This window comes from Crocuta crocuta, unplaced genomic scaffold (assembly GCF_008692635.1).
Source record: "Crocuta crocuta isolate KB4526 unplaced genomic scaffold, BGI_CrCroc_1.0 scaffold405, whole genome shotgun sequence".
NCBI classification, from domain to species: Eukaryota; Metazoa; Chordata; class Mammalia; order Carnivora; family Hyaenidae; genus Crocuta; species Crocuta crocuta.
The window spans coordinates 68,125-91,050 of NW_027531506.1; the positions used below are offsets into that span (position 1 = coordinate 68,125).

At 39.5% G+C, this 22,926-nt stretch overlaps 1 protein-coding gene across 1 annotated transcript in view; it reads left to right on the forward strand.

The window, feature by feature from the left end:
• The first annotated feature begins 7,033 nt into the window (after nucleotides 1–7,033).
• Nucleotides 7,034–22,926, forward strand: part of LOC144238530 (fatty acid desaturase 2-like protein FADS2B) — a 37,680-nt gene continuing 21,787 nt past the window's right edge. Inside the window, exons 1-2 of the mRNA XM_077772332.1 lie at nucleotides 7,034–7,354; nucleotides 21,833–21,943. Coding sequence (XP_077628458.1) covers nucleotides 7,034–7,354; nucleotides 21,833–21,943 — 432 coding nt within the window. The remainder of the gene's footprint in view (nucleotides 7,355–21,832; nucleotides 21,944–22,926) is intronic.

Sequence of the window (22,926 nt, forward strand, 5' to 3'; positions counted from 1 at the left end):
TTTCATACATTCCTTCACCTTTGTTATTATTAAACTTTTAACAAAAATGATAAGCCTAAATTCTCAAAATCAGTTTGATAGTGGTTGTCAATAACTATAAAGATAATTATATTTTTAGTTGTCAAGAACTATAATGATAGACCCTGTATTTCCCATCCAAGGCATGTTTCCTTAAGAATTAATTCACATAAATACTTATAGAAAGAGATTTTGTTCTTAGATTTGTTGAATTGTATGCAATAGCTCTCTGAAACACCCCTAATCTGTCTTGATCTCCCATTTTCTGGATCTCAGTTACCCCCACATCTTTCTTTCTTTCTTTCTTTCTTTCTTTCTTTCTTTCTTTCTTTCTTTCTTTCTTTCTTTCTTTCTTTCTTTCTTTCTTTCTCTCTCTCTCTTTCTTTCTTTCTTTCTGTGTATAAGTCTTTCAATAGAAAAATACACGTGTAACAGTGCACACATCTCTCACAATCCAGATGGTCCTGGGCTTCAGTTCTTCACTTTGCGGGGTGGCCCGTACACACTCACCAGCACTGTGTTGTCTCTTTCTTATGGCTTTAGGGTCAACTGCTCCTGGGGCTTCACTTTCTCCTGCTGCATCTTTTTCACTTCAGAGGTAAACATGACCTCAGCAGAGGGTCTGGTGTCAATGTAGTTGGCCTTGATGGAAATCACAAACTGTCCTCCAAATTACCTGAAAGTTTCACCTCCACCACCTACCTAACTGAATATATTCTTAATTTTTTGAACTCATATGGAATCTAGCTCCAGACCCCAAATGTTAGCAAGAATGACTCAAATCAAGCATTGTTAGTGCGACATCTTGTACACATGGAACAAGAGCCTCAGGGTTTACTTCGTACTGAGGGAAATGAAACAATAGTGGATGCCCCTTCTTCACGTATAGCAACACCCTCATTACTGTTGATCTTTCTGTTGCACAAAATTATTTTTAGCATCAGTATTTATTGATTCTTCCACTGTGCCATGCATTGAGCTAAATGCATTTTCTTACTCACCATAACAAACTCCTAAGAAAGGTGGCCAGTACCCTCATTTCTCACATGCCTGTGTAACTCAGAAGTCACGTACCTTCTCTGATAATCAGCTTCCTCCTACGAAGCAAGATGAAATCTCTACTCTGACATTGGATTTTTCTTCCTCTTTACTACATATAAAAATACCAAACAAGAAACTGTAGTAAAGAAGGGAGAAGGATTCCATTGTGTAACTTGGTTCTACTTTTCTGAACTGACCATGTATTTGGGTCATTTACTGGCTGAAAATAACTATTTCTTGTTCAACATACTGTGACCTTCTTGGGACCCATTGGGATCCTGAGAAATTCTCTGGACACATAGATACATTCAAAATCTTGGAGACTTCCTCATCACTCCAAGATCTTAGTTTCTGAATACAATGTCTCATTAACGTGAATTAAATATCTGCTTCCAGGGCTGGGATAAGTAAAAGTGAGATCAGGACATTTTCATGTCAGGAAGCAAAGAGTTCCAACAAGGTTGGTGAGAAAGTATCAAAAGGACAAGAAGTCAGCTTTCCTTAGCCATAATTAGAAAACTTTGCAAAATGAATATGGGTAGGAATCTAATATAAAAATAATTCATGAGTACTTATTCATATAAATAAAGATAGATAGATAGATGATAGATAATTTTCTTATACATGCATGAAAGAGATGAAGCAAAAGTGATAACATTTTGACAGTGGGTGGATCTAGATAATATGTATATGAGTGTTAATTTCTCTATTCTTACAACTTTTATTAGGTTTCTGATTTTCAAAAACAGAAATTTGGCAGAGGAATTGAACTAAGTGACTCTGTTCTTAAATGGCTGTGAACTATGGACTTCAAAAACTCTTTGAAAATAAAAGATTTCATCTCTCTTTAAAACCAAGGGCACAATGGTCACTGATCAATACAATCTCACCCTGATCATCCACATTAGTTTTGAAATTTAATGAACTCTCACAGAAGCTGTTGTGTTCCATTTTGTCAGAATGTTAGATTTGCCACCTTAATTCCTATAAAATGTAAATTATTTTGATATGATGGACAGTATGTAACTCTACTAGTAAGTTCCTAATGCTATGTTCCAAGCTGATATAATAGTGGTGCTGAAAATAAGGGGAAAATACTTGAATCCAAAATTATCAATAAATTTAATTTATACAGTGAAACCTTGGTGTGTGAGCATAATTTCTTCCAGAAACATGCTTGTAATCCAAAGAACTTGTATATTAAAACAAATTTCCCTATAAGAAACCTTGAGAAACACAATGCTAGTTTTCTTTTCACCTGAAGAGATATACTTTATAAATCTCTGAAAGGTACACAGAAAGGAAGAAAGAAAGCAGAACAGAGAAAAGCAAGAGGAGGAAAAGAAGGGGATAGTTCAAGATGAAGGAGAAAAGGAAAAGGAGAGAAGAAACATCAAGGCAATAGCTGTGGGATGGCATCTGCTTTAATAAATCAGCGTGTTACAATAACAGCTGCCCACAAACTTGAACCCACACATGCACAGGGGGAGTAGGTAGGAAGGCAGTGTTAGTACCTACAATTGTGGTTGCTGCCTCCTGGAGGCCAAATGACATTACAGGAGGTTCAGCAAACCTGGGGACCATGTCCAAACGGCTCACAAAACCACATAGTAAACTTAGATTCTTCCAACATTGAAATGAGACTGCATTGGATATTCCTGAGCAGAAAAGAAAGTTGACGGGAAGTGTTAAATAAAACTGTGGTGACCAGTATGTGAAGCCACTTGAAGCACGACCACCAAGGCACATGTTTACTCTTCTATATTAGAAAGTAGATGCAAACTATCTCCAACTTCATCACCAGTTTTGAACTTTGTAACCCCTGGTGCGGTATTTAATACATCCAATCTCTCTGAATCTGATTTCTCCTGCCTCAGGAAGAGAGCTAACAGCATGTCTCATTCTACTCTGGTAACAAGTAGGTAAACTGAGGTAAATAAACTGATGGATATGTGCAAATGCTTAACAAATGTCTCTTTTTTTCATGTATTCTCTTCACACACAATGTACGTACGGGGAGAGCCAAAAACCCCTGGGAATCCTGAAAATAAGTCCATTCTCCTGATCATTCATTCATGCATTTATCCATGTGCTGAACAAATACTTCATGAGGATCTAATACTAGGCTGGACTCTATACATAGGGTGATTTGGCATACGTTGCCTATTTAGCTATCTTCCCACTTCCTCTAGGAAAACAGAATTTCTGTATTGATGCTATATCTGGCAATCACAAGTGCTTGTTGAATATTTGCCATGGTTAAACACTATGCTAACTCAGATAAAGAGAATAAGACCAGTGGCTAAAATTATTAGAGAACTTATACAGGTCAGGCACTCCCTCCAGCACTATATGCGGGTTAGCACATTGAATCTTCGAAAAAGAAAATATATGAAGTTTCTGTATTATTAGCATCAGACTTACTTTACAAATGGGGAAACAGAGTCATGGAAAAGTTAAGGCATTAGTCCATGCTCATGGCAATAGGAGTAATAGTCCTAGATTTTGAATCCTGGAAGTCTAATTCTACCAAAAACTAAATGCTTAGGTATGGAGGCGGTGGGGAAGTGCATTTCTTTCAGTTGTGACAGAGAAAAGGAGACTTTTTCTTTTTTTGTCCGTTCCTTGTCTCCAGATTGTCTAGATGGCAACTGGAAAATAATTCAATTCTCTGTAAATCTTCGATGAATTATGTAAAGGCAAAAAAACCCTAGATGGCAGGAAGAACTTGTACAAGCTTCTGACAAGTTCCAGGCTGAGAGACGGGGGTGGGGGGGGGAGGGATGGATTCTGAAAAGCCTTCATCGATCAATCTAGCCTGCCTGACCCAGGATGGTGTCTTGAGTCTCCCAAGTAACTAAGTGCATACATTCAAATCACTGTAACTGCTACTCTAACTTCATGGAGCAATGATATCAAGAAAGACTCACATTGTATTTAAGGACTCTTGAAAGATCTGGAGGCACGATGCCAGCACATAGAATCTGCTCGATGGATAGATCTGTAAATACATCAATGACTCGCCCTCCCCTGGTAAAAGAGCTAGCATTTAGAAAACTAATTGCGGGATTGACATCCCAGAATCATATTCTTCTAGGAAGTTTGGGGTTAAGTACACCTTCTTATAAGCAGAACCATCTTTAGCATTCCCTCTGAGGTGAGGCATTTACCTCATTTTCCCCAAGGAAGACTCATAGCATGATGAGGAAGATGGTTACTGGGAGTGAACCATACACTTTCTAGGAGGCTGGAACAAGCCCCTCCAAGTTTGGGGAGGATTTGGACACAGCCACATACACCCGTATTCTGACAGAGTTGCATCCATTATGAAAAAGAGTGTGTGCTGAGAATTGACTATGCTGTTGGCTGTTGCTAGGAAAAACCTCCAACCAATACTTTCCGAGCCTTCCAGACACCTTGCACATGAGGGAGGAGAAAAGCCATGCCAATTACCTTATTTACAGAGATTCTGGTCACAACTAACAAAGGCTCATGTGTTCTCCCTGTGTGACGAGGCCAGAATAGGAAATCATTTTAACCTGTCCCCTGAACCACAAGAGATCCCTCTGGGGAGGACATGTTGATGCCAGGTGGCCAGCAGCAGGCCTAGGGCTATTTACGCACAAACTGTTCAGAACTCAATCGTTATACCTCCTTGTGAAATGAAGTACGGGCACTTGCTCTCTCCTTTCATAGACTGAAAGTTGAAGGGTTGCTGGAACTCATCAGTTTCAACATCTCATATGACAGATGAGGAAACATCTTGTATTGCAGATGAGGAAATAGTCCCATTGAAGGAGCAAGATTTGTGGAAGTTGGGGACCAAGCTGGGACTTGGTCACCACTGTCAGACGGACTTCCTATCTCTACTCCTTACCACCCATTGTTTCTTATCTACTCTATTTTTTGTCTCATATCCTTCTCTCTGTTTGACACTTTCCTTCTCTCCCACTCTCTCTTTATGTCTCTCTCTTTCTTCTACAGAATTGAGTAAAACAAAAATGGAGTGCACTGGGAGCTAGTGTCTCCTAGCCTGGAACAGAACTCCTAGCCTAGAAAGTCACAGATATTGGGCCCTTTTTGGGAGGTGGAGAAAATGGAATCAAGAAAGACTTACTTCCATAGTCAAGTACTCCTGGTCTCTTCTCCTGGGCCTTAATAATGATGGTTATTTTAATGACAACATTAATAAAACAAAAAAAACAAAACAAAACAAAACACAACAAGTAAAATCGGGGATCCTGGGTGGGTCAGTCAGTTAACCACGACTCTTGATTTCAGCTCAGGTCATGATCTCATAATCATGAGATCAAGCCCTATGTGGGGCTGTGTGATGGGTGTGGAACCTGCTTGGATTTCTCAGTATTCATTTTACAGATAGGAAAACTAAGACCCAGAGAAGTAAGGTGATTAGCATGGTGCTCTACAGCTAATAGTAGAAAGAAATATGACCCCAGGATCATCTAGCTCCAAAATCATCCTCTTTATTTTTCTTCCTTTGGGTCCTTACTTTTTCTTTAAACTGCTTTTTTCCACTAAATCATTGAGTAGCATTATTCGTTTGTATAACATCTGGGAAATAGTGTTAAAAATACAAATGGAAACATGTTTCAATGTCACTATAATCCAAACGAATGCCAACACTTTGACATTTTTATTTACAATCAGACACTATTCAGTAAATACAATTTTTAGACTATTTTTTCACTTTTTATATTGTAAACATGAGTCCATGAAATTAAAAATTCTATAAAAACTTCTTTTTAAATATCTATATAATATTCAACATATACAGAGTTCATCAGCCTTCTTCCTTTTGCTGTACATTTAGGCCATCTCTGATTTTTATCCACTATATACAGTACTAGGATTAAACACCTAGTGTATGAATCAGCTGAATTATTGATGAGTTACTTAAGACTGATTCCCAAATATGAGAATGGGTGTTTTCTATTATTTCATGCTGCTTCTTTTCCAAAATGAACACCTTCCCCACCACTTCCACTACACTACCCGAGAATCTCTCCTTCTGCCTCATTTCTAAACCACTGAGTCAAGTTATTATGTCTAGACCCTAGGTTTGGAGAATGCAGTAGAAAAAGCCAGGGATCTGGAATCAGAAAGTCTAGGTTTATGCACCAACTTACTTGTCACTGAAGTGAGGTCTTCAGCCTATGTTTTCTCACCTGGGAAATAGGGCCTTCCTCAAAAGTTTGATGTGATAAACAAATCAGATGAAACATGTGAAAAGCGCTTGGCAAATCATCATGCAATCTGGGAAAGATCTGTTGCTATTACCTTTAGGAGTGTGCCAGATTTAGACAGCTTCAAAGAAAAGAGAATAACTACTCTCTTTTGCTCAATGGCTTTTTTGGTAAATGTAAACTTTTCTTTCAAAGAATGTTGTTTAAAAAAGTGAAAACCCTAGGGAGAAATCACAGTTGCCATATAGAATATTTCCCAAGTCCACCAAGCATTCACATCATCCTGTCGATTTGGAAAGTTTTCGCTCACATGTAGAATTAGCAAACCTAAATGACTCCATCCACAGGCACAATAGAGGGCTGCGAACCTAACCCCACAAAGTGACAGTGTAGGCCATCCCTGTGACCTGAGCCTCACCCCACAGCCCTGGGGCATGTCACAACTTTCAGACCAACTCTGATTAGATCAAGCTCTTTACTAGAGGACATTTAAAGATGAAGGAGGAGGATGCTAGGACACCAGCCAGCAGAGAGAGGGAAGGTGATCCAGTTTCTATCAGGATAGAGAAGATCAGGACAGGCAGAGACATGTGAGGCTGGGGATGAGCTCACTGTCAGGTTTGTGAAGAGATAACTGGGCTAAAATATTTTCTGTGCAGGCATCACACTGCACAATAAGAGAGAAGGAAAAGTGTCTTTTTATGGTCTAATCAGAGGCAAATATTAGAAATTTAAGGAGTCGACCCAGAAAATTCAAGGGGGCAGTGATAATGAAGTTTGAAGACAAGCATGCAGGTAATGGGAGCCTTCTGGAAGAGGGTCAGCAATACCTGGGTGAGAAGTATCAAGCCAATGGGAAACCAGTGGCAAATGGGAGAGGCGAGGTCTCCGTAAAGCAGGAGGCAAATGGGAAGTGTGGCATGCCCAGAAAAAGTCTCAACGTGTACAGCTGGCAGGAGATCCAGAAGCACAATCAGGAGGCTGATCAGTGGCTGGTGATCAATCGCAAGGTCTATGATGTTACTGGCTGGGCCAACAGGCATCCAGGGGGGAGCCAAGTCCTCAACCACTGTGCTGGGGAAGACGCCACGGTAAGGAACTCAAAGCTCTGCCTTCTGTCTTTCCGCTGGTGGGTGGTTGGCTGCGTCTTGGCTCTCTTCCCAAAACCATTTTGAGTATGTGCTCAAACTCCACAATTGCCCATCTCCTCTCAAACCAATTCTTCAGGATTCCTATACAGCAAAAATCTGAAAGCAAATTAAGCCTCAAGTTCTAGCTCTTGCTTTGGGATGAGCTCAGATGTTGACAGTGGATACTGTCCATGAACTTTGGATTTGGTTTTGTTATTGGTGTTTTGTTTTGTTTGATTTTGAGTCATTCTTTCTTTCTTTAGTATAGTTGGCAGACAATGTTACATTAGTTTCAGGTGTACAGTATAGTGATTCAACAACTCTATACATTATGCTGTGCTCACCACAAGTGTGGTTACCATCTGTCAGTGTCTTTTAAGAAGAAAGTTGCAAATGGCTGAGTAAAAGCTAGGAAAAATAATATCTGTTCCAAGCTAGAAATTTCTCAACTCTTATAAATGGGGTGTGTGAAAGAAAGGCAATAATTCATCTGATAGGCATCAAACTGCTGCAAATGACAATAAGGTAAACCTACAATTAAGGATAGTGCTTTTCTAATCCAAGACACAGAATCAGACTCGGACAATGTGTTGGCAAAGATGCAGGCCTTCAACCAACTTGGAAATAACTATCAAGCTCATTCAGCTTTAGACAGCTGAGCTGATGGATCTGTAGATATTTATGATGTTGATCTCCCAGAGGTTAGGAAAAGAGGATTCAGCATCCAATTCTAGCCAACAAGGAGGAATTAACTAATAAAATAGAAATCATCAGGACTTTAGAAGAAAATACCCATACCTTGTTCGTATTCATATCTTAAGAGGAAGTATCCTAAGCATAGTTAGACGTGTACTTTAGGTAAGTAAATCCAAAATGTTCAGCAAAAAGATTCTTGTGAAGGAAGATGGTTCAAGAGGAATGGGAGGCTCCCGAAGAGTTCTGACAAATGGAAAACCCCATAGCTACTTAGAATTCAGGGAGCTTTGGCTTTCCTACTGGTTATGTGAATGTGGGAAAGTTATTGACATACTCGCAGCCCCTGTTTCATCATTGGCAAAATGGAAATGACTTTACCAATCTAACTGGATTATGGTATATGGGACTAATGCTTGCAAACTGTTTAGCACAATGCCAAACATTTAATAAAGTTTCATCAAATTTTAACTGTTATGATGTATCTCGCTGGTATCCATAGCCTCAGAGGTGTGATTATTATTTCCTGTTTACCACCAGCTTAGAAATCCTGATTATATTTAATTTCATCCTATTGGGAACAGAGGGGCCCATGGTGGAGAAGTATCATGCTCTCTAGTGAAGGAGGGCAGGACAGAAGGGACCTACAATCAGAAGCTTACTCTACAGCCTAAGAGGTGTTTGCAAGGTGTGCCCTGAAGGTGTGCTTTGGACCTAAGAAAAGGATAGTCTCTGTGAGCTGGCCTTCAACCCATGGCAGCATCAGCCCAGACGAGAGCACCATTCTTTTATTTGCATGGAAACTCTCCTCCGAGCTTCCACCCTCCTTATAAAAGGTGAATAATGATAGTCTTTCCCACGAGATCATTAATTAACTCATTCATGTAGTCAGCCATTCTAAAACCCTTGTTAAAGGCCCAGCATAATGATTAAGAGTACAGATTTGGGAATGAAAAAGGCGCTGCTGTTTCTGAGGTCTCCCACTTACTAAGAATGTCTTGAGGAAGGTGCTGAAGCTCTTCAAGACTTGGCTTTTTTATCTAGAAAGTGGGGATAATAATACTTACATGTTAGTCTTGTGAAAGTCAGTAGTATTGATGGTGTTTGGGACTGATTAGGCACTGAATAAAATGGCAGATCTTCTGTTTTATTTTCCTTAGTTCTTCTGAGATGGATTTTAATTTCTCCAAAGAAAAGATTCCATAAAACAAAATCGGTACATCAACTCCAGTTATTTCCCATCTGAGTTGTCTGATTGTTTTTAAACTATATGATTTAAAACTAAAGATGCAGTGGTAAAAATTACAGTCTTGGCCCAGTCTTCTAATGTGATGAGAGTTTTCTGGAGAAAAGCCAGAAACAACCTGTAAGTCCAAGAAGAATTGATTATATAGTTATCAATATATCCATTTCATGGGCTGTTTTGCAAGTATTAAATGAAGATGGCAAGGCATTTGAGGACAAGCCATGCATATGAAACAATAATTGGGCACAAGCTTCATGTAAGGCAATAATATGTTCCTGGACATGAAAGGAATAAATACATGCGCAGCATTTCCAGAAGAAGGAAAGCAAGTTAAGTATCCTGTGTGGTGGTCAACCCACTTTTTATCTCTGGACACCACATTCTACGTAGGACACTGAGAAACTTGAGTTCTTTCTAATGAAGGCCAAAGGTCAATATGACTGGGAAAGGATGACGACCACTTAGAAGAAATATAGAAAAGTCCATCCAGCTATTCGGAGGGGGTACCATGTAAAAGACAGCAGAGCCATGTGCATCTCCCAAAAGATGGTATGGGACCGATGGAGGTAAGGCTAGGGCAGGAGGAAGAGGGGATGTGCACATACGTGGAATGAAAATCGGATTCACGTTAGGAGTAACGACCCAGCCAGAATGAGCATCCCAACTTATTCACTTTCTTTTTAGGACAATATTGGTATGTAGCAAGTGCTCAGTGACTATCATGCCATGGGGAGGAAAGAAAGAAGGGAAAGGAGAGAAAGAAAAAAGGGAAGCAGAGGAAGGGTGTTGAAATCTGAGCCATGTCTTCTTCTTCTACTTCTTCCACTACACGTAATGACACTACCCTAGTCAGCATCCCTCTTCACCCCCAATCACCACAACAAAACCAACCTGTATTTCTAAGTATTAGTGAAAGGAAAGTAATAATCAGTAATCATTAGTTGTATCTTCTCTAGGTTGTCAACATTTCTTAAAGAATCTGGTTCTCACTGGAACAATGATTAATGCAGAAAATAGGTGGAGAAGTAGAGTGGGGTGCTGAGGTGCTAACAGGTGAAGATGGGCCATGAGGAAATACCTTCTTTCAGAAAGGCCAGCCTGGCAGCCAAGTAAAGGCTGAACTAAAGAGGAGTCAGCCAAAATTAAGGAGGGAGCCTAGGGAATGTATTGACAGTCTGAACAAGGCATTGACCACAGGAAAGGAACAGAGGGGATGGCTGCAAAGGATGTCTAGATGACACAATTTATAAAATGTGGTGAGTGACTGGTTTAGTAATCAGGGAGAAGCAGTCTGGCTGACTTGTGCATATGTGACATAGGGACTAATGGCTACATCGATGACAGGATAGGGAAGCCAGGAGGATGAGCAGATGGGGGGGGAGTGTGGAGAGAGAGAGAAAGAGAGAGAGAGAGAAACAGAGAAACAGGGTTGTAGCTCCACAGAAATTATTACAGAAAAAAATTTCACTTGGTAGAAGCTTTCAAATAATGAAAGCTCTTGAGCAATAAAATGAGTTGCAACACAAAAGTAACCCTCTGTTTATTCCTGTGGGTGAAGGGGAATCTGAATAACTTCAAGTGACCATTCTCCATTGCAAAATGGCTTTCTCCCAAGAAAAAGGGTAAGAGGGCATTCCTTATGAACTGACATATTCACAACTCATGCTCTACCCAAAAAATGCGGGGACTAGTTCTAGTCTTTGCCTTGGTTGGAGCACATGAAAAATGAGAAGGGTAAGCATAACAGAAATCACTCAAAGAAGTGAGAATGAGTACGTGGTTGGGTGCTGACTATTCTGGTGAGCTTTTCGAAGGTGAGTAAATCAAAATCCATGTTGTAGTTCTCTTGCTTTGTGACTGTGTGTATATATGTATTTGCCAATGGTGTTTTCTTTCCTGAATTTGGAAAATTTCAACCCACACCAGACAAACTGAATATAATACAAAGCATACAATCACTTATTGATTTATTTGATCTTATTTTCAAAGCCTAAACAGTTAGCTAGTATGCTAGATCCTCCATAAGGTTTTAGAATGCCAGAATTAAAAAAAGTCTTAAAAGTTATCATCACAAGAAAAAAATTAGTTACTATGTAAAGTGGTTGATGTTAACCAGGCTTATTGCGGTGATTATTTTCCAATACATACAAATATCAAATCATTCTGTTGCACACCTGAATCCAAATAATGCTACATACCGATTATACTAAATTTCGGATGAGAAAAATACCGAAACCACTAGAGAGGGGACAAGTACACAATTTCATTACAATACAATTTTAAAAGTTCCAGGGGCTACAGGCGTCTAGAAGAAATCATAAATAACTTTCCTGAGCTAGAGGGAGACAATATTAATATGAATCTTGAAGGGTGGGGAGAAGTTTTTATAGAGAGAGGATGGAGGAAGGCAGTCAAGACCAAGGAAATAGTATATGAAAAACTTCAGAACAATAGACACGCATGGAATATTTATGGAATGAGGAGAGGTCAGATCTGGTGGACAAGATGGTTCATGAAGGGTAGTGGCAGTGAAAGGTAAGCCTGGAGAGGTCGGTTGGAGCCAGAAGCAAAGTGATTCAGGGGATTAAGACCTCATGCGGAGAGACGTCATTACTATCTGCCCCGCAGATACATACTGATTTCAGCATCATCCAAACAATCTGGCATCACTGCTCTCCTGAGAGGCCTTTCAGACACAGAATTATATGTGTTAAGGCTGGAATAAACGTTTATAGCTTCGTGGCTTTTAAAATCACATAGCCTTTAGTTCAAATCCCAGCTCTACTATTTACCTATTTACTGTGGCGTTTTGCATAAGACGTTTCTCTTCTCTGAGACTTGAGATCTTTATTTTTATAGCAGAAGCAATGGAACCTCAGAGATCTAAGGTGATGATTAGGAGTTGGACCATACAGTGCCTTGTACACAGGATATACTCAACAGGCATTACCTTTATCCCCTCTCCCCTTCATTTTACCCCTTCCTTCCTTTATTAGGAATATACTTATCCAAGAGTGTCTATAACATAGCTTATTTTTACAGGTCTTTCAAAAAGAGGATTTCAGGACTTCCACAATATCCAGACTCAATTAGGAAATTCTTTTACATTGAATATCTAAAACTACATAAACTCCTTTGTTGTGCTGTTTATCAGATCAATACCATCTATGATGGAAAACTCTGTTGGTCTTCAGGATCTGTTACCACAGTGTTGCTTACAAAACTTGCTGGGAATCAGAAAAAAAAAACAAAAAACAAACCCACAACAACAATGACCTCAAAAGAATGTTATTGTCAGCACACTGTTCCAGGACTCTGCATGACTGTTCTGAGTAAAACAAAATTTCAATGGCTTACCTTCCTTCTGCACTCTTATCTTGATCCATCAGAATGTTTTCCATGCTAACATTCTCTTAGCAAATAGAGTATGATTTGCCAATATGGATTATCTTGAAATATTTTAATCACCTTTTTTTCTGTGTCTGGTTTTGTTTATTTAATTTTTAAAACTTTATTGTCAAGTTGGTTTCCATATAACACCTAGTGCTCATCCAACAAGTGTCCTCCTCCATGCCTATCACCCTCCTTCACCTCTCCCCCACCCCCATCAGCCCTCAGTTTGTTCTTGGTTTTTTGTTTTTTTGTTTTTAATTTTTTAATGTTTTATTTATTTCTAGGAGAGATAGAGAGAGACAGCGTGAGCAGGGGAGGGTCAGAGAGAGAGGGAGTCAGACTGAAGCAGGCTCCAGGCTCTGAGCTGGCAGTCAGCACAGAGCCCGACGCGGGGCCCGAACCCACGAACCGCGAGATCATGACCTAAGCGAAAGTCGGACGCTTAACCGACTAAGCCACCCAGGCGCCCCATTTTGTTCTTGGTTTTTAAGAGTCTCTCATGGTTTGCCTCTCTCCCTCTGCCCAATTATTTTTTCCCCTTCTCATCCACCATGGTCTTCTGTTAAGTTTCTCCTGTTCCACTTATAAGTGAAAACATATGGTATCTGTCCTTCTCTTCCTGACTTATTCCCTCAGGATAACACCCTCAAGGTCCATCCATGTTACTACAAATGGCCAAATTTCATTCTTCCTCACTGCCATGTAGTATTCCATTGTATAGATAAAGCACACTGTCTTGATTCATTCGTCGGTTGATGGACATTTAGTCTCTTTCCATGATTTGGCTATTGTTGAGAGTGCTGCTATGAACATTGGAATACATGTGCCCCTATGCTTCAGCACTCCTGTATCCCTCAGGTAAATTCCTAGCAGTGCTATTGGAGGTCCCAGGGGAGTTCTATTGTTAATTTCTGGAGGAGTCTCCACTGTTTTCCAGAGTGGCTGCAACAGTTTACATTCTCACCAACAGCATAGGAAGGTGCCCATTTCTCCACATCCTCACCAGCATCTATAGTCTCTTGATTTGTTCATTTGAGCCACTCTGACTGGCGTGAGGTGGTATCACAGTGTGGTTTTGATTTCTATTTCCCTGATGATGAGAGAAGCTCAATATCATTTCTTGTGTCCATTGGCCATCTGGATGTCCTCTTTGGAGAAATGTCTGTTCATGTCTTCTGCCCATTTCTTCACTGGATTATCTGTTTTTAGGATGTGGAGTTTGGTGAGTTCCTTATAGATTTTGGATACTAGCCCTTTAAACTGATTTGTTATTTGCAAGTATCTTTTCCCGTTCTATCAGTTGCCTATTAGTTTTATTGATTGTTTCCTTTGCCGTCAGATGATTTTTACTTGATGAGGTCCCAATAGTTCATTTTTGCTCTTGATTTCCTTGTTTTTGGGGATGTGTCAAGTATGAAGTTGCTGCAGTTAAGGTCAAGAAGGTTGTTTCCTGCTTTCTTCTCTAGGGTTTTGATGGTTTCCTGTCTCACATTGAGGTCCTTCATCCAGTTTGAGTTTATTTTTGTGTATGCTGTAAGAAACTGATCTAGTTTCATTCCTTTGTATGTGCTGTCCTGTTCTCCCAGAAACATCTGTTAAAGAAGCTGTCTTTTTCCCATTGAATACTCTTTCCTGCTTTGTCAAAGATTATTTGGCCATACATTTGTGGGTCCAATTCTAAGTTCTCTATTCTATTCCATTGGTCTACGTGTCTCTTTTTTGTGCCAATCCTATAGTGTCTTGATGATTACAGATTTGTAGTAGAGGCTAAAGTCTGGAATGGTGATGCCTCCTGTTTTGGTTTTCTTCTTTAATATTTCTTTGGCTATTCGGGGTCTTTTGTCTTTGCATACAAATTTTAGATCCTTTTTTCTAGTTACGAGAAGAATGGTGTTGCATTTTTTATTCGGATTGCATTGAATGTGTAGACTGCTTTAGGTAGTATTGACATTTTAACAATATTTATTCTTCTGATCCATGAGCATGGAATGTTTATCCATTTCTTTGTGTCTTCCTCAATTTCCTTCATAAGGTTTCTATAGTTTTCATCACACAGACCTTTTACACCGTTGGTTGGGTTTATTTTTAGGTGTTTTATGTTTTTTTCTTTTTGTGCAATTGTGAATGGGATCAGTTTCTTGATTTCTCTTTCTGTTGCTTCATTATTGGTGTATAAAAAGACAACCAATTTCTGTACGTTGATTTTGTACTCTTCACCTTTGCTCAATTCATGGATCATTCTAGTATGCTTCTGGTGGAGTCTGTTGGGTTTTCCCTGTAGAGTAAGTATCATGTCATCTGTGAACAGTGAAAGGTTGGCTGCTTCTTTGCCAATTCCGATGCCTTTCATTTCTTTTGTTGTCTGATTGCTGATGCAAGACTTTCAGCACTGTGTTAAGTGGTTAAGTGTGTTAAGGTGAGAGTGGACATCCCTGTCATGTTCCTGATCCCAGGGGGAAAGCTTTCAGTTTTCTCCCACTGAGGATGATGTTAGCTGACAGCTTCCATAGAGGGGTTTTATGATGTTTAAGTAGTTTCCTTCTACGCCGACTTTCTCGAGGGTCTTTATTAAGAAAGAATGCTGTATTTTGTCAAATGTTTTTTCTGCACCTATTGACAGATTCATACGGTTTGTATCTTTTCTTTTGTTGATGTGATATATCACATTGATTGATTTGCGAATATTGAACCAGCCCTATAACCCAGGAATGAGTCCCACTTGATCATAGTGGATAATTCTTTTCATATGCTGTTGAATTCGATTTGCAAGTATCTTGTTGAGGATTTGTGCATTCATATTCATCAAGGATATTGATCTGTTTCACTTTTTTGCTGGGTCCTGACTGGTTTGGGAATCAAAACGATGCTAGCTTTGTAGAATGAGTCCAGATTTTCCTTCCATTTCTATTTTTTGGAATAGCTTGAGAAGATTGGATACTAACTTTGATTTAAAAGTCTGGTAGAATTCCCCAGGGAAGCCGTCTGGCCCGTGGCTCTTATTTGTTGTGAGATATTTGATAATTGGTTCAATTTCTTCACTACTAATGGGTCTGTTCAGATTTTCTCTCTCTTCCCGTGTGAATTTGGTAGTGCATGTGTGTTTAGGAATTTGTCCATATCTTCTAGATTGTCCAGTTTTTGGCATATAATATTTCATAGTATTTCTTGATAATTGCTTGTATTTCTGAGGGATTGGTTGTAATAAGTCCATTTTCATTCATGGTTTTGTCTATTTGGGTTCTCTCTCATTTCTTTTTGAGAAGCCTGGCTAGAGATTTATCAATTTTGTTTACTTTTTCAAAAAAAAAAAAACAACTCTTGGTTTCATTGATCTGGTCTATTTTATTTTTGATTCTATGTTGTTTATGTCTATCCTGATATTTATTATTTTTCTTCTTCTGCTGGGATTGGGGTGTTCCTGTTGCTCTGCGTCAAGTTCCTTTAGGTGCGCTGTTAGATTTTTGTATTTGCGCTTTTTCTATTTTCTTGAAATAGGCCTGGAGAGCAGTGTACTTTCCTCTTAGGATGGCTTTTGCTGCATTCCAAAGAGTTTGGATTGTTTTGTTTTCATTTTCATTTATTTCCATATATTTTAATTTTCTTCTCTAATTGCCTGATTGGCTGTTTTAGTCTTTAGTAGGATGTTCTTTAGCCTCCATGTTTTTGGAGATTTTCCAGACTTTTTCCTGTGATTGATTTCAAGTTTCCTAGCATTGTGATCAGAAAGTGTGCATGGTATGATCTCAGTTCTTTTACATTTATTGAGAGCTGTTTTATGACCTAGTATGTGATATATCTAGGAGAATGTGTCATGCGCACCTAAGAAAGAGAATTCTGTAGCCTCAGAATGTAGGGTTCTAAATATATCTCTCAGGTCCATCAGGTCCAATGTGTCATTCAAGTCCATTGTTTCTTTAGCGATTTTCTGTCTAGTTGATCTATCCATTGCTGTAAGTAGAGTGTTAAAGTTCGTTGCCATAGCACATTCTTATCCATAAGATTGTTTCTGTTTATGATTAATTGTTTTATATATTTGGGTGCTCCCATATTCAGCATATAGACATTTAAAATTGTTAGCTCTTCCTGTTGGATAAACCCTGTAATTATTATATAATGCCCTTCCTCATCCCTTGTTACTGCATTTACGTAACATCCAATTTTTCCAATATGAGTATTGCTACTCCAGCTTTCTTTTGGCTTCCAGTAGCATGATAGATATCTCTCCATCCACTTAATTTCAATCTGATGGTGTCCTCAGGTCTAAAATGAGTCTCTTGTAGACAGTAAATAGATGGATCTTGCTTTTTTATCCATTCGGCTACCCTATGTCTTTTGATTGGAGCATTTAGTCCATTTACATTCAGAGTTATTATTGAAAAATATGGTTGGAGAGTCATTGTGTTCGGTGTAGGATTCATGCTTGTAGTGGTGTCTCTGGTACCTTGTATTCCTTGCAACATTTCCCTCATAGAGTCCCGCTTAGGATTCCTTGTAGGGCTGGTTTAGTATGATGAATTTTTTCTATTTTTGTATATTTTTGAAGACCTTTATCTCTCCTTGTATTATGATTGACTGGCTTTCTGGATAGAGGATACTTGGCTGCATATTTTTTCTGTTCATCACATTGAAGATTTCCTGCCATTCTTTTCTGGCCTGCCACGTTTCAGTAGATCTGCAGCTACTCTGATAGGTTTCCCTTTGTATGTGATGGCGCTTTTATCCCTAGCTGTTTTCAGAATTCTCTTTGTCCTTATATTTTGCCAGTTTCCGCATGATATGTCATACACAATATTGATTCAAGTTATGTCTGAGGGCAGTTCTCTGTGCCTCTTGGATTTCAATGTCTGTTTCCTTCCCCAGATTGCGGCAGTTCTCAGCAGTAATTTGTGCAAGTACCCCTTCAGCGCCTTTCTCTCTCTTTTTCTCTTCTCTCTCTTTATTCTGTTTGATTGTATCACTCAGTTCTCGAACTCTCCTTTTGTGCTCCTGGATCAGTTTATCTCTTTTTTTCTTGGTTTTCTCTTTTTCTATTATTGTGTCTTCTAATTCACCTATTCTCTCTGCCTCTTCAACCCGTGCATTGGACGACTCCATTTTGTTATGCATCTCTTTTATAGGATTTTTAAATTCATCACAATAATTTTTAAGCTTTATAGCCTTTGTAACAATAGCTTCTCTTATGTCTTCCATGCCTTTTTCAAGCCCATTGATTTATTTATGACTATTGATTTAAATTATTGTTCAGTTATGTTGCTTATCTCTGTTTTCTGCAATCCTTTAGCCATCACTTCTTCCCAGAATTTCTTTAGAGGTGAGTTATTCCGTTTGTCATTTTGACTAGCTTTCTTCCTCTTGTCAGTTTTTTTATAATGTTTTTTTTTTTTTTTAAAATTTCTGAGAGAGAGAGACAGCACGAGCACGGGAGGGTCAGAGAGGGAGGGAGACACAGAATCATAAATGGCTCCAGGCTCTGAGCTAGCAGCTTAGAGCCCTACGTGGGGCTCGAACCCATGAACCATGAAATCATGACCTGAGCCGAGGTCGGACACTTAACTGATGAGCCACCCAGATGCCCCTTTCTTGTCAGTTTTAAAAGATTATTATGTACTCTGTACCTGAGAGTTCTGTTATCTTAAAGGAGGCTTATTGACTGTCCACAGCCTTTCTGTTCATGTATTTCTTTTAATGGTGTCTCTTGGTGTCTCCTTTTGGGACTTTAGTTATTTTATTTCTGTACTCGTAGGGTTATTTTGTTTCTGTACTCATACTCTCTACTCTGTGTACTTTGGCTTGTTTCTTGAGGTTGTCCTCGAAAAGAACACAGACAGACAAACAGGGAGGAAAACACGCACATGAACAAACAAATCAAACCAGCAAACGAAAGGAAAAAAGGAAAAACAAAACAAAACAAACAAAAATACCACAAAAAACAAACAACAAAAATAGCAAAAGACAAAGGACAGCCTAAAAGCATAAAACCAGAAATCTCATCTACAAATGACGAGTAGTGTGTTGAGGGAGAAGCATATACAAAGAGAGAAATAACAAGTGTGTGAAGAAAGAGAAGTTGAATGTTGACCAGGCAGAGAGACTAAAAGGCTTATTTCAGATAAAGAGAAAGGAGACTACTGCAGGAGATAAAAATAAAAGAAAAGAAAGAAAAAAAGAAGGAGAAAAAAATGAAAATAATGTTACCCAGAGAAACTATATATTCTGATTATTTCAGAGAGAGAGAAAGGTAGGTAATGATGGAGATAGAACATGCATCAAGCGAATGGATTCTATATGCCTGTTTCAGCAAAACTATAACCAGAAAACCGGGCCCAGAGGAAGGGAGAAAAATGGACCGGATAAAGGAAAATATTTGTCTGAATAGCAACAATTGATCTCAAGTTAATCCAGCAATGCGTCAGTGTTGCTCTTGGGGGAGGGCTGCTTCCATATCCAGGTTCAGGTAACCAAGCAGCTGTGTAGTGCAGATGGGCATGGTTTGGTGCAAGCAGGTCTTGTTTCCACTATGCTCCCTCGGCCCTGCCTCAGTGGTTGTGGGGAGAAAAATGGCAACCCCACTCTCCACTCTCAAACCAGGCGTTGCAAAGTACTCTTTTGGGTCCGATTTCACTGTGCTGTGGACGTGGCCAAGGTGGGCCGTGTTTTATGTCCCATGCCCAGCCTCGTTTCCAAATCTTACTCAGTTTGCAATAATAATATGCCTGGGAGTATAATCCTGCAAGCCCAGGTGATTTCTACTAGGGGATCGGAGGATCGACTATGGGGCTGGCTCCTCTTGAATCTGACTGCGACTGCGATCCCCCTGCACAAGCCGAAAGAAATCTCCGTGACTAGAAGCGGGCTTTCTCTCTGAAAGACTTGCAGCTAGAGATGGAGTGATACAATTCCTCTCTGTCTCAGCCATGCTTTTTTCCTCCCTTCCAGGGACTGTTCTAAGATTCCCCAGCTATTTTATTTTCTTCTTTTTGTCTCTCCGCAGATGGGACTCCCTCCCCTCCTTGCCTCTATGTCCCAGCTAGTTTTTGTCTTCCTGAGTTCACAATCATGCACCTATGAAGCTGTCTTTTTAGTGGACTCTGTCTCCTTTCCTCCCAGCTTCTTGCGTTCAGAGTTTTTTGGCCTCAACCCTTCTTTGTTTGAAAGATGCAGACAGAATATAGCAAACTCCTGACTTCTCCGCCATCTTGCCCTCTCTTTAATCACCTTAATCTCTGAATGGCTCTCTTAATGGTTTGGGGAACTAAGTTTTAGACTTGGAGAATGTGACCGTTAAGAAATACCTTTGAAATTATATAGTGCATAATTTCCCAAGTGAGTCAGAGGAAGTATGCAGAAGCAGAATGGACAGTAGAGACTGCACTAGTTCTAGCAAATACAAAGCCCATTTTTCCTTATTGAATCTAGAGACCTTTAAGAGAAGTCTAAAGAGTTGATATTGCACCCTTGTAGTTAATGGTATTCATTATATAAATGCCGTCTTATAAATTAGGCTTCTATGTAGTTCTTAGGTGTATCTAATGTTGCTTTACACGTTGTAGATGGAAGATTCATTATATTTACTAAAATAATTCAGAGTTCATACCACATTAGGTATTAGAGTATAGGAAGAAAATCTCTGCTGTATAGAAGATAATGTAGGTATTCAGTTCTTAGCACTAGATGTATACACACAAGAACTATGGCTAATATGTTGATTTGCTTAATTCCTACAATAGCTTTATGAATTGCTTGGCTATTACCATCACCCTTATGTTAGAGAAGATAGAAGCACAGAGAAGGTCAAGAGACTTGTCCACAATTCCAGAGCTAGTGAGTATAAAACCAGAATTTAGGGGCAGGAAGACCATTCCAGGATTCATTGTCTTAGTCAGTACTATGGAACACTAGAGCTTTAGAGTCATGTGTTTGGCTTCGCATATTCAAGTTATGATCTTGGTTATATTTCCTCATTTGCAATCACTCCTGTAGCCAAAGCCACAATAGCAGAAAGTCTAGCATCTACCTCTTGGAGAATTTTCCTTTTCCAAAAATGGTTTAAATCTCTAGGAGTGAAGAGAGTATCTCTTACTTCTAAATATGAGTAGTATATGAGAACCACCACTGCTTCTCAAAGCCTCTATGAGGTGCTACTTAACATGGACCTGAGATAGGGAAAAGCACAGCTGGTCACTTGTTTGTACCTGGCTGTTACAACCCTCGAAGAGACTGCCTTAGCATTTTTGGGTTTTTTTTAGAAAGAGCGATGAGTTACCATCACTAAAAAACTTTGCCAAGAATGTGTTCTTTAGACAATCCAGACCTCAGGGGGCTATGCTCCAGTGCTATCTTGTGCATTTGTCCTACACTACCATTGTCAACTTTCAATTGTTTTGCTGTTGTTGTTTGGTTGGTTGGTTGGTTTTTTGGAAATAACTTAATTCAAAGGCCTCTTTCCTCTTGATTCTGGCCAAGAACCAAGAGGGAGGTTTAATGGGAGATATGATTTTCATAGCTACTTGTGGTTGCTTTGTGCCTCTGTGTGAGCAACTTCCACCAAGCCTGATGTTGGCCTTAAAAGATTCACCGTGGCTCATTAATTCAAGAACACTACATCTTCTGGTGCTCTATAAAATAAACCGTGATATTTCCAATGTTTAATAATATCCTGGCTGTGTTGGGGAAATTAGGGGGATCTCCAGCAAGAGGCTTTCATACAGGATTTCAAAAGGTAATTTTCCGGGGGTCTGGGTGACATCCAGATACGGCTAAGGTCATGATCTCAAGTTTTTGGTTAGAGCCCTGCATCGGGCTCTGTGCTGGTGGCTCAGAGCCATGATCCTGGATCTTGGAGCTTGTTTCTGATTCTGTGTCTCCCTCTCTTTCTCTGCCCCTTCCCCACTCATGCTCTATCTCTCAAGAATGAATACATGTTAACAGAATTTTTAAAAAATCGAAAGGTAACTTTGACTATTCAAGTTGAAGCATCAACCTGGGATTAGAAGAAATCTGAGAGTCTGCTGATTCCCAAGATGGGCACAGGATGAGGTAAGGAAGGAAACTGTTCTATAGATAAACACATGTCTCTTAAGCCTCTATCAATTCTCTGTCATTTATAGGATATCTTCAGAGCCATGCACCAGGACCTTGACCTCGTAAAATTGTATCTTAAGCCACTGCTTATTGGAGAGCTTTCCCCGGAAGAGCCCAGCCAGGAGAGAAACAAAAGCGTGAGTGAGGTCTCAGGACTCAGGAACATGTGGAGGGATGTGGACAAGAGCCAGTTGATCATTTCCTCATATACCCAGGAATTGATCATTTTCTGTGAGAAACTTGCCATTATGCCTGGGGGAGCCTGTAATAGCAAAAATGAGTAGATTTTGCATATTTCAGAACAATGTCACCCTCCTTCGATACTCAGCGTTTTAAAATCTCTGTGTAAGAAAGGAAGGAAAAGTTTGGTCTTGCTCCAAATAGAATTCCCATGTCTCTAGTACCTCCTTATGCCAGGAAACATCCAGATACAATTTTTCGCCCAGTGGCTTCTTGTAACTGATGTCTGTGTATGTGTTTTCTGCTCAAGTATGTTCCGTGAAAACAAGGAATATGTATATTTTTCTTATCTCTGTGTCCTCAAGAACCCACCTGCAGAGGATTAAGCATGTAGTAGGGACTCCATAAATAGCTCTTGAATGAAAGGTGTGATACCCCAACAGTATCCTTTTTTTACATTTGCTGAAATTATAGTTCAAGGAGAAATAATAACTTTCTGAAAGTCTCATAGGTAGTGTAGCAAACAATGGGATTCCAAGTCCTTCTTTCTGGACCCAATCCCTTAGGTATTCCCAAGGAAGGGTGCCACTCTTTCTTTCTATAATACTTGGCTACCTGAAATACCGCCTTCCAAAGTTCAGTGTCTGTTTAAGATTAGACATTCACTACGATGATTTTGCATAAAGCTTAAAGGGATTTTATCTAATAGTGAGCATTTCGTTTTTTTGTAATTTTTAAAAAACTGCTTACATTCCGTGCAATTCTTCCAAAACAATTTGTACCTAGTGCTGTCCCATGTATCATTGGGGGATGGATAGAATAAGGATTCTATTTCTGCTTCAAGAGATGAGGAAACCACCTTGTCAAGGGGCAGGCAGTATCTGAGGACACAGAACTGGTTTTGTGTAGAACTCAGACACTTAGCCTCACCGCTCAGGTC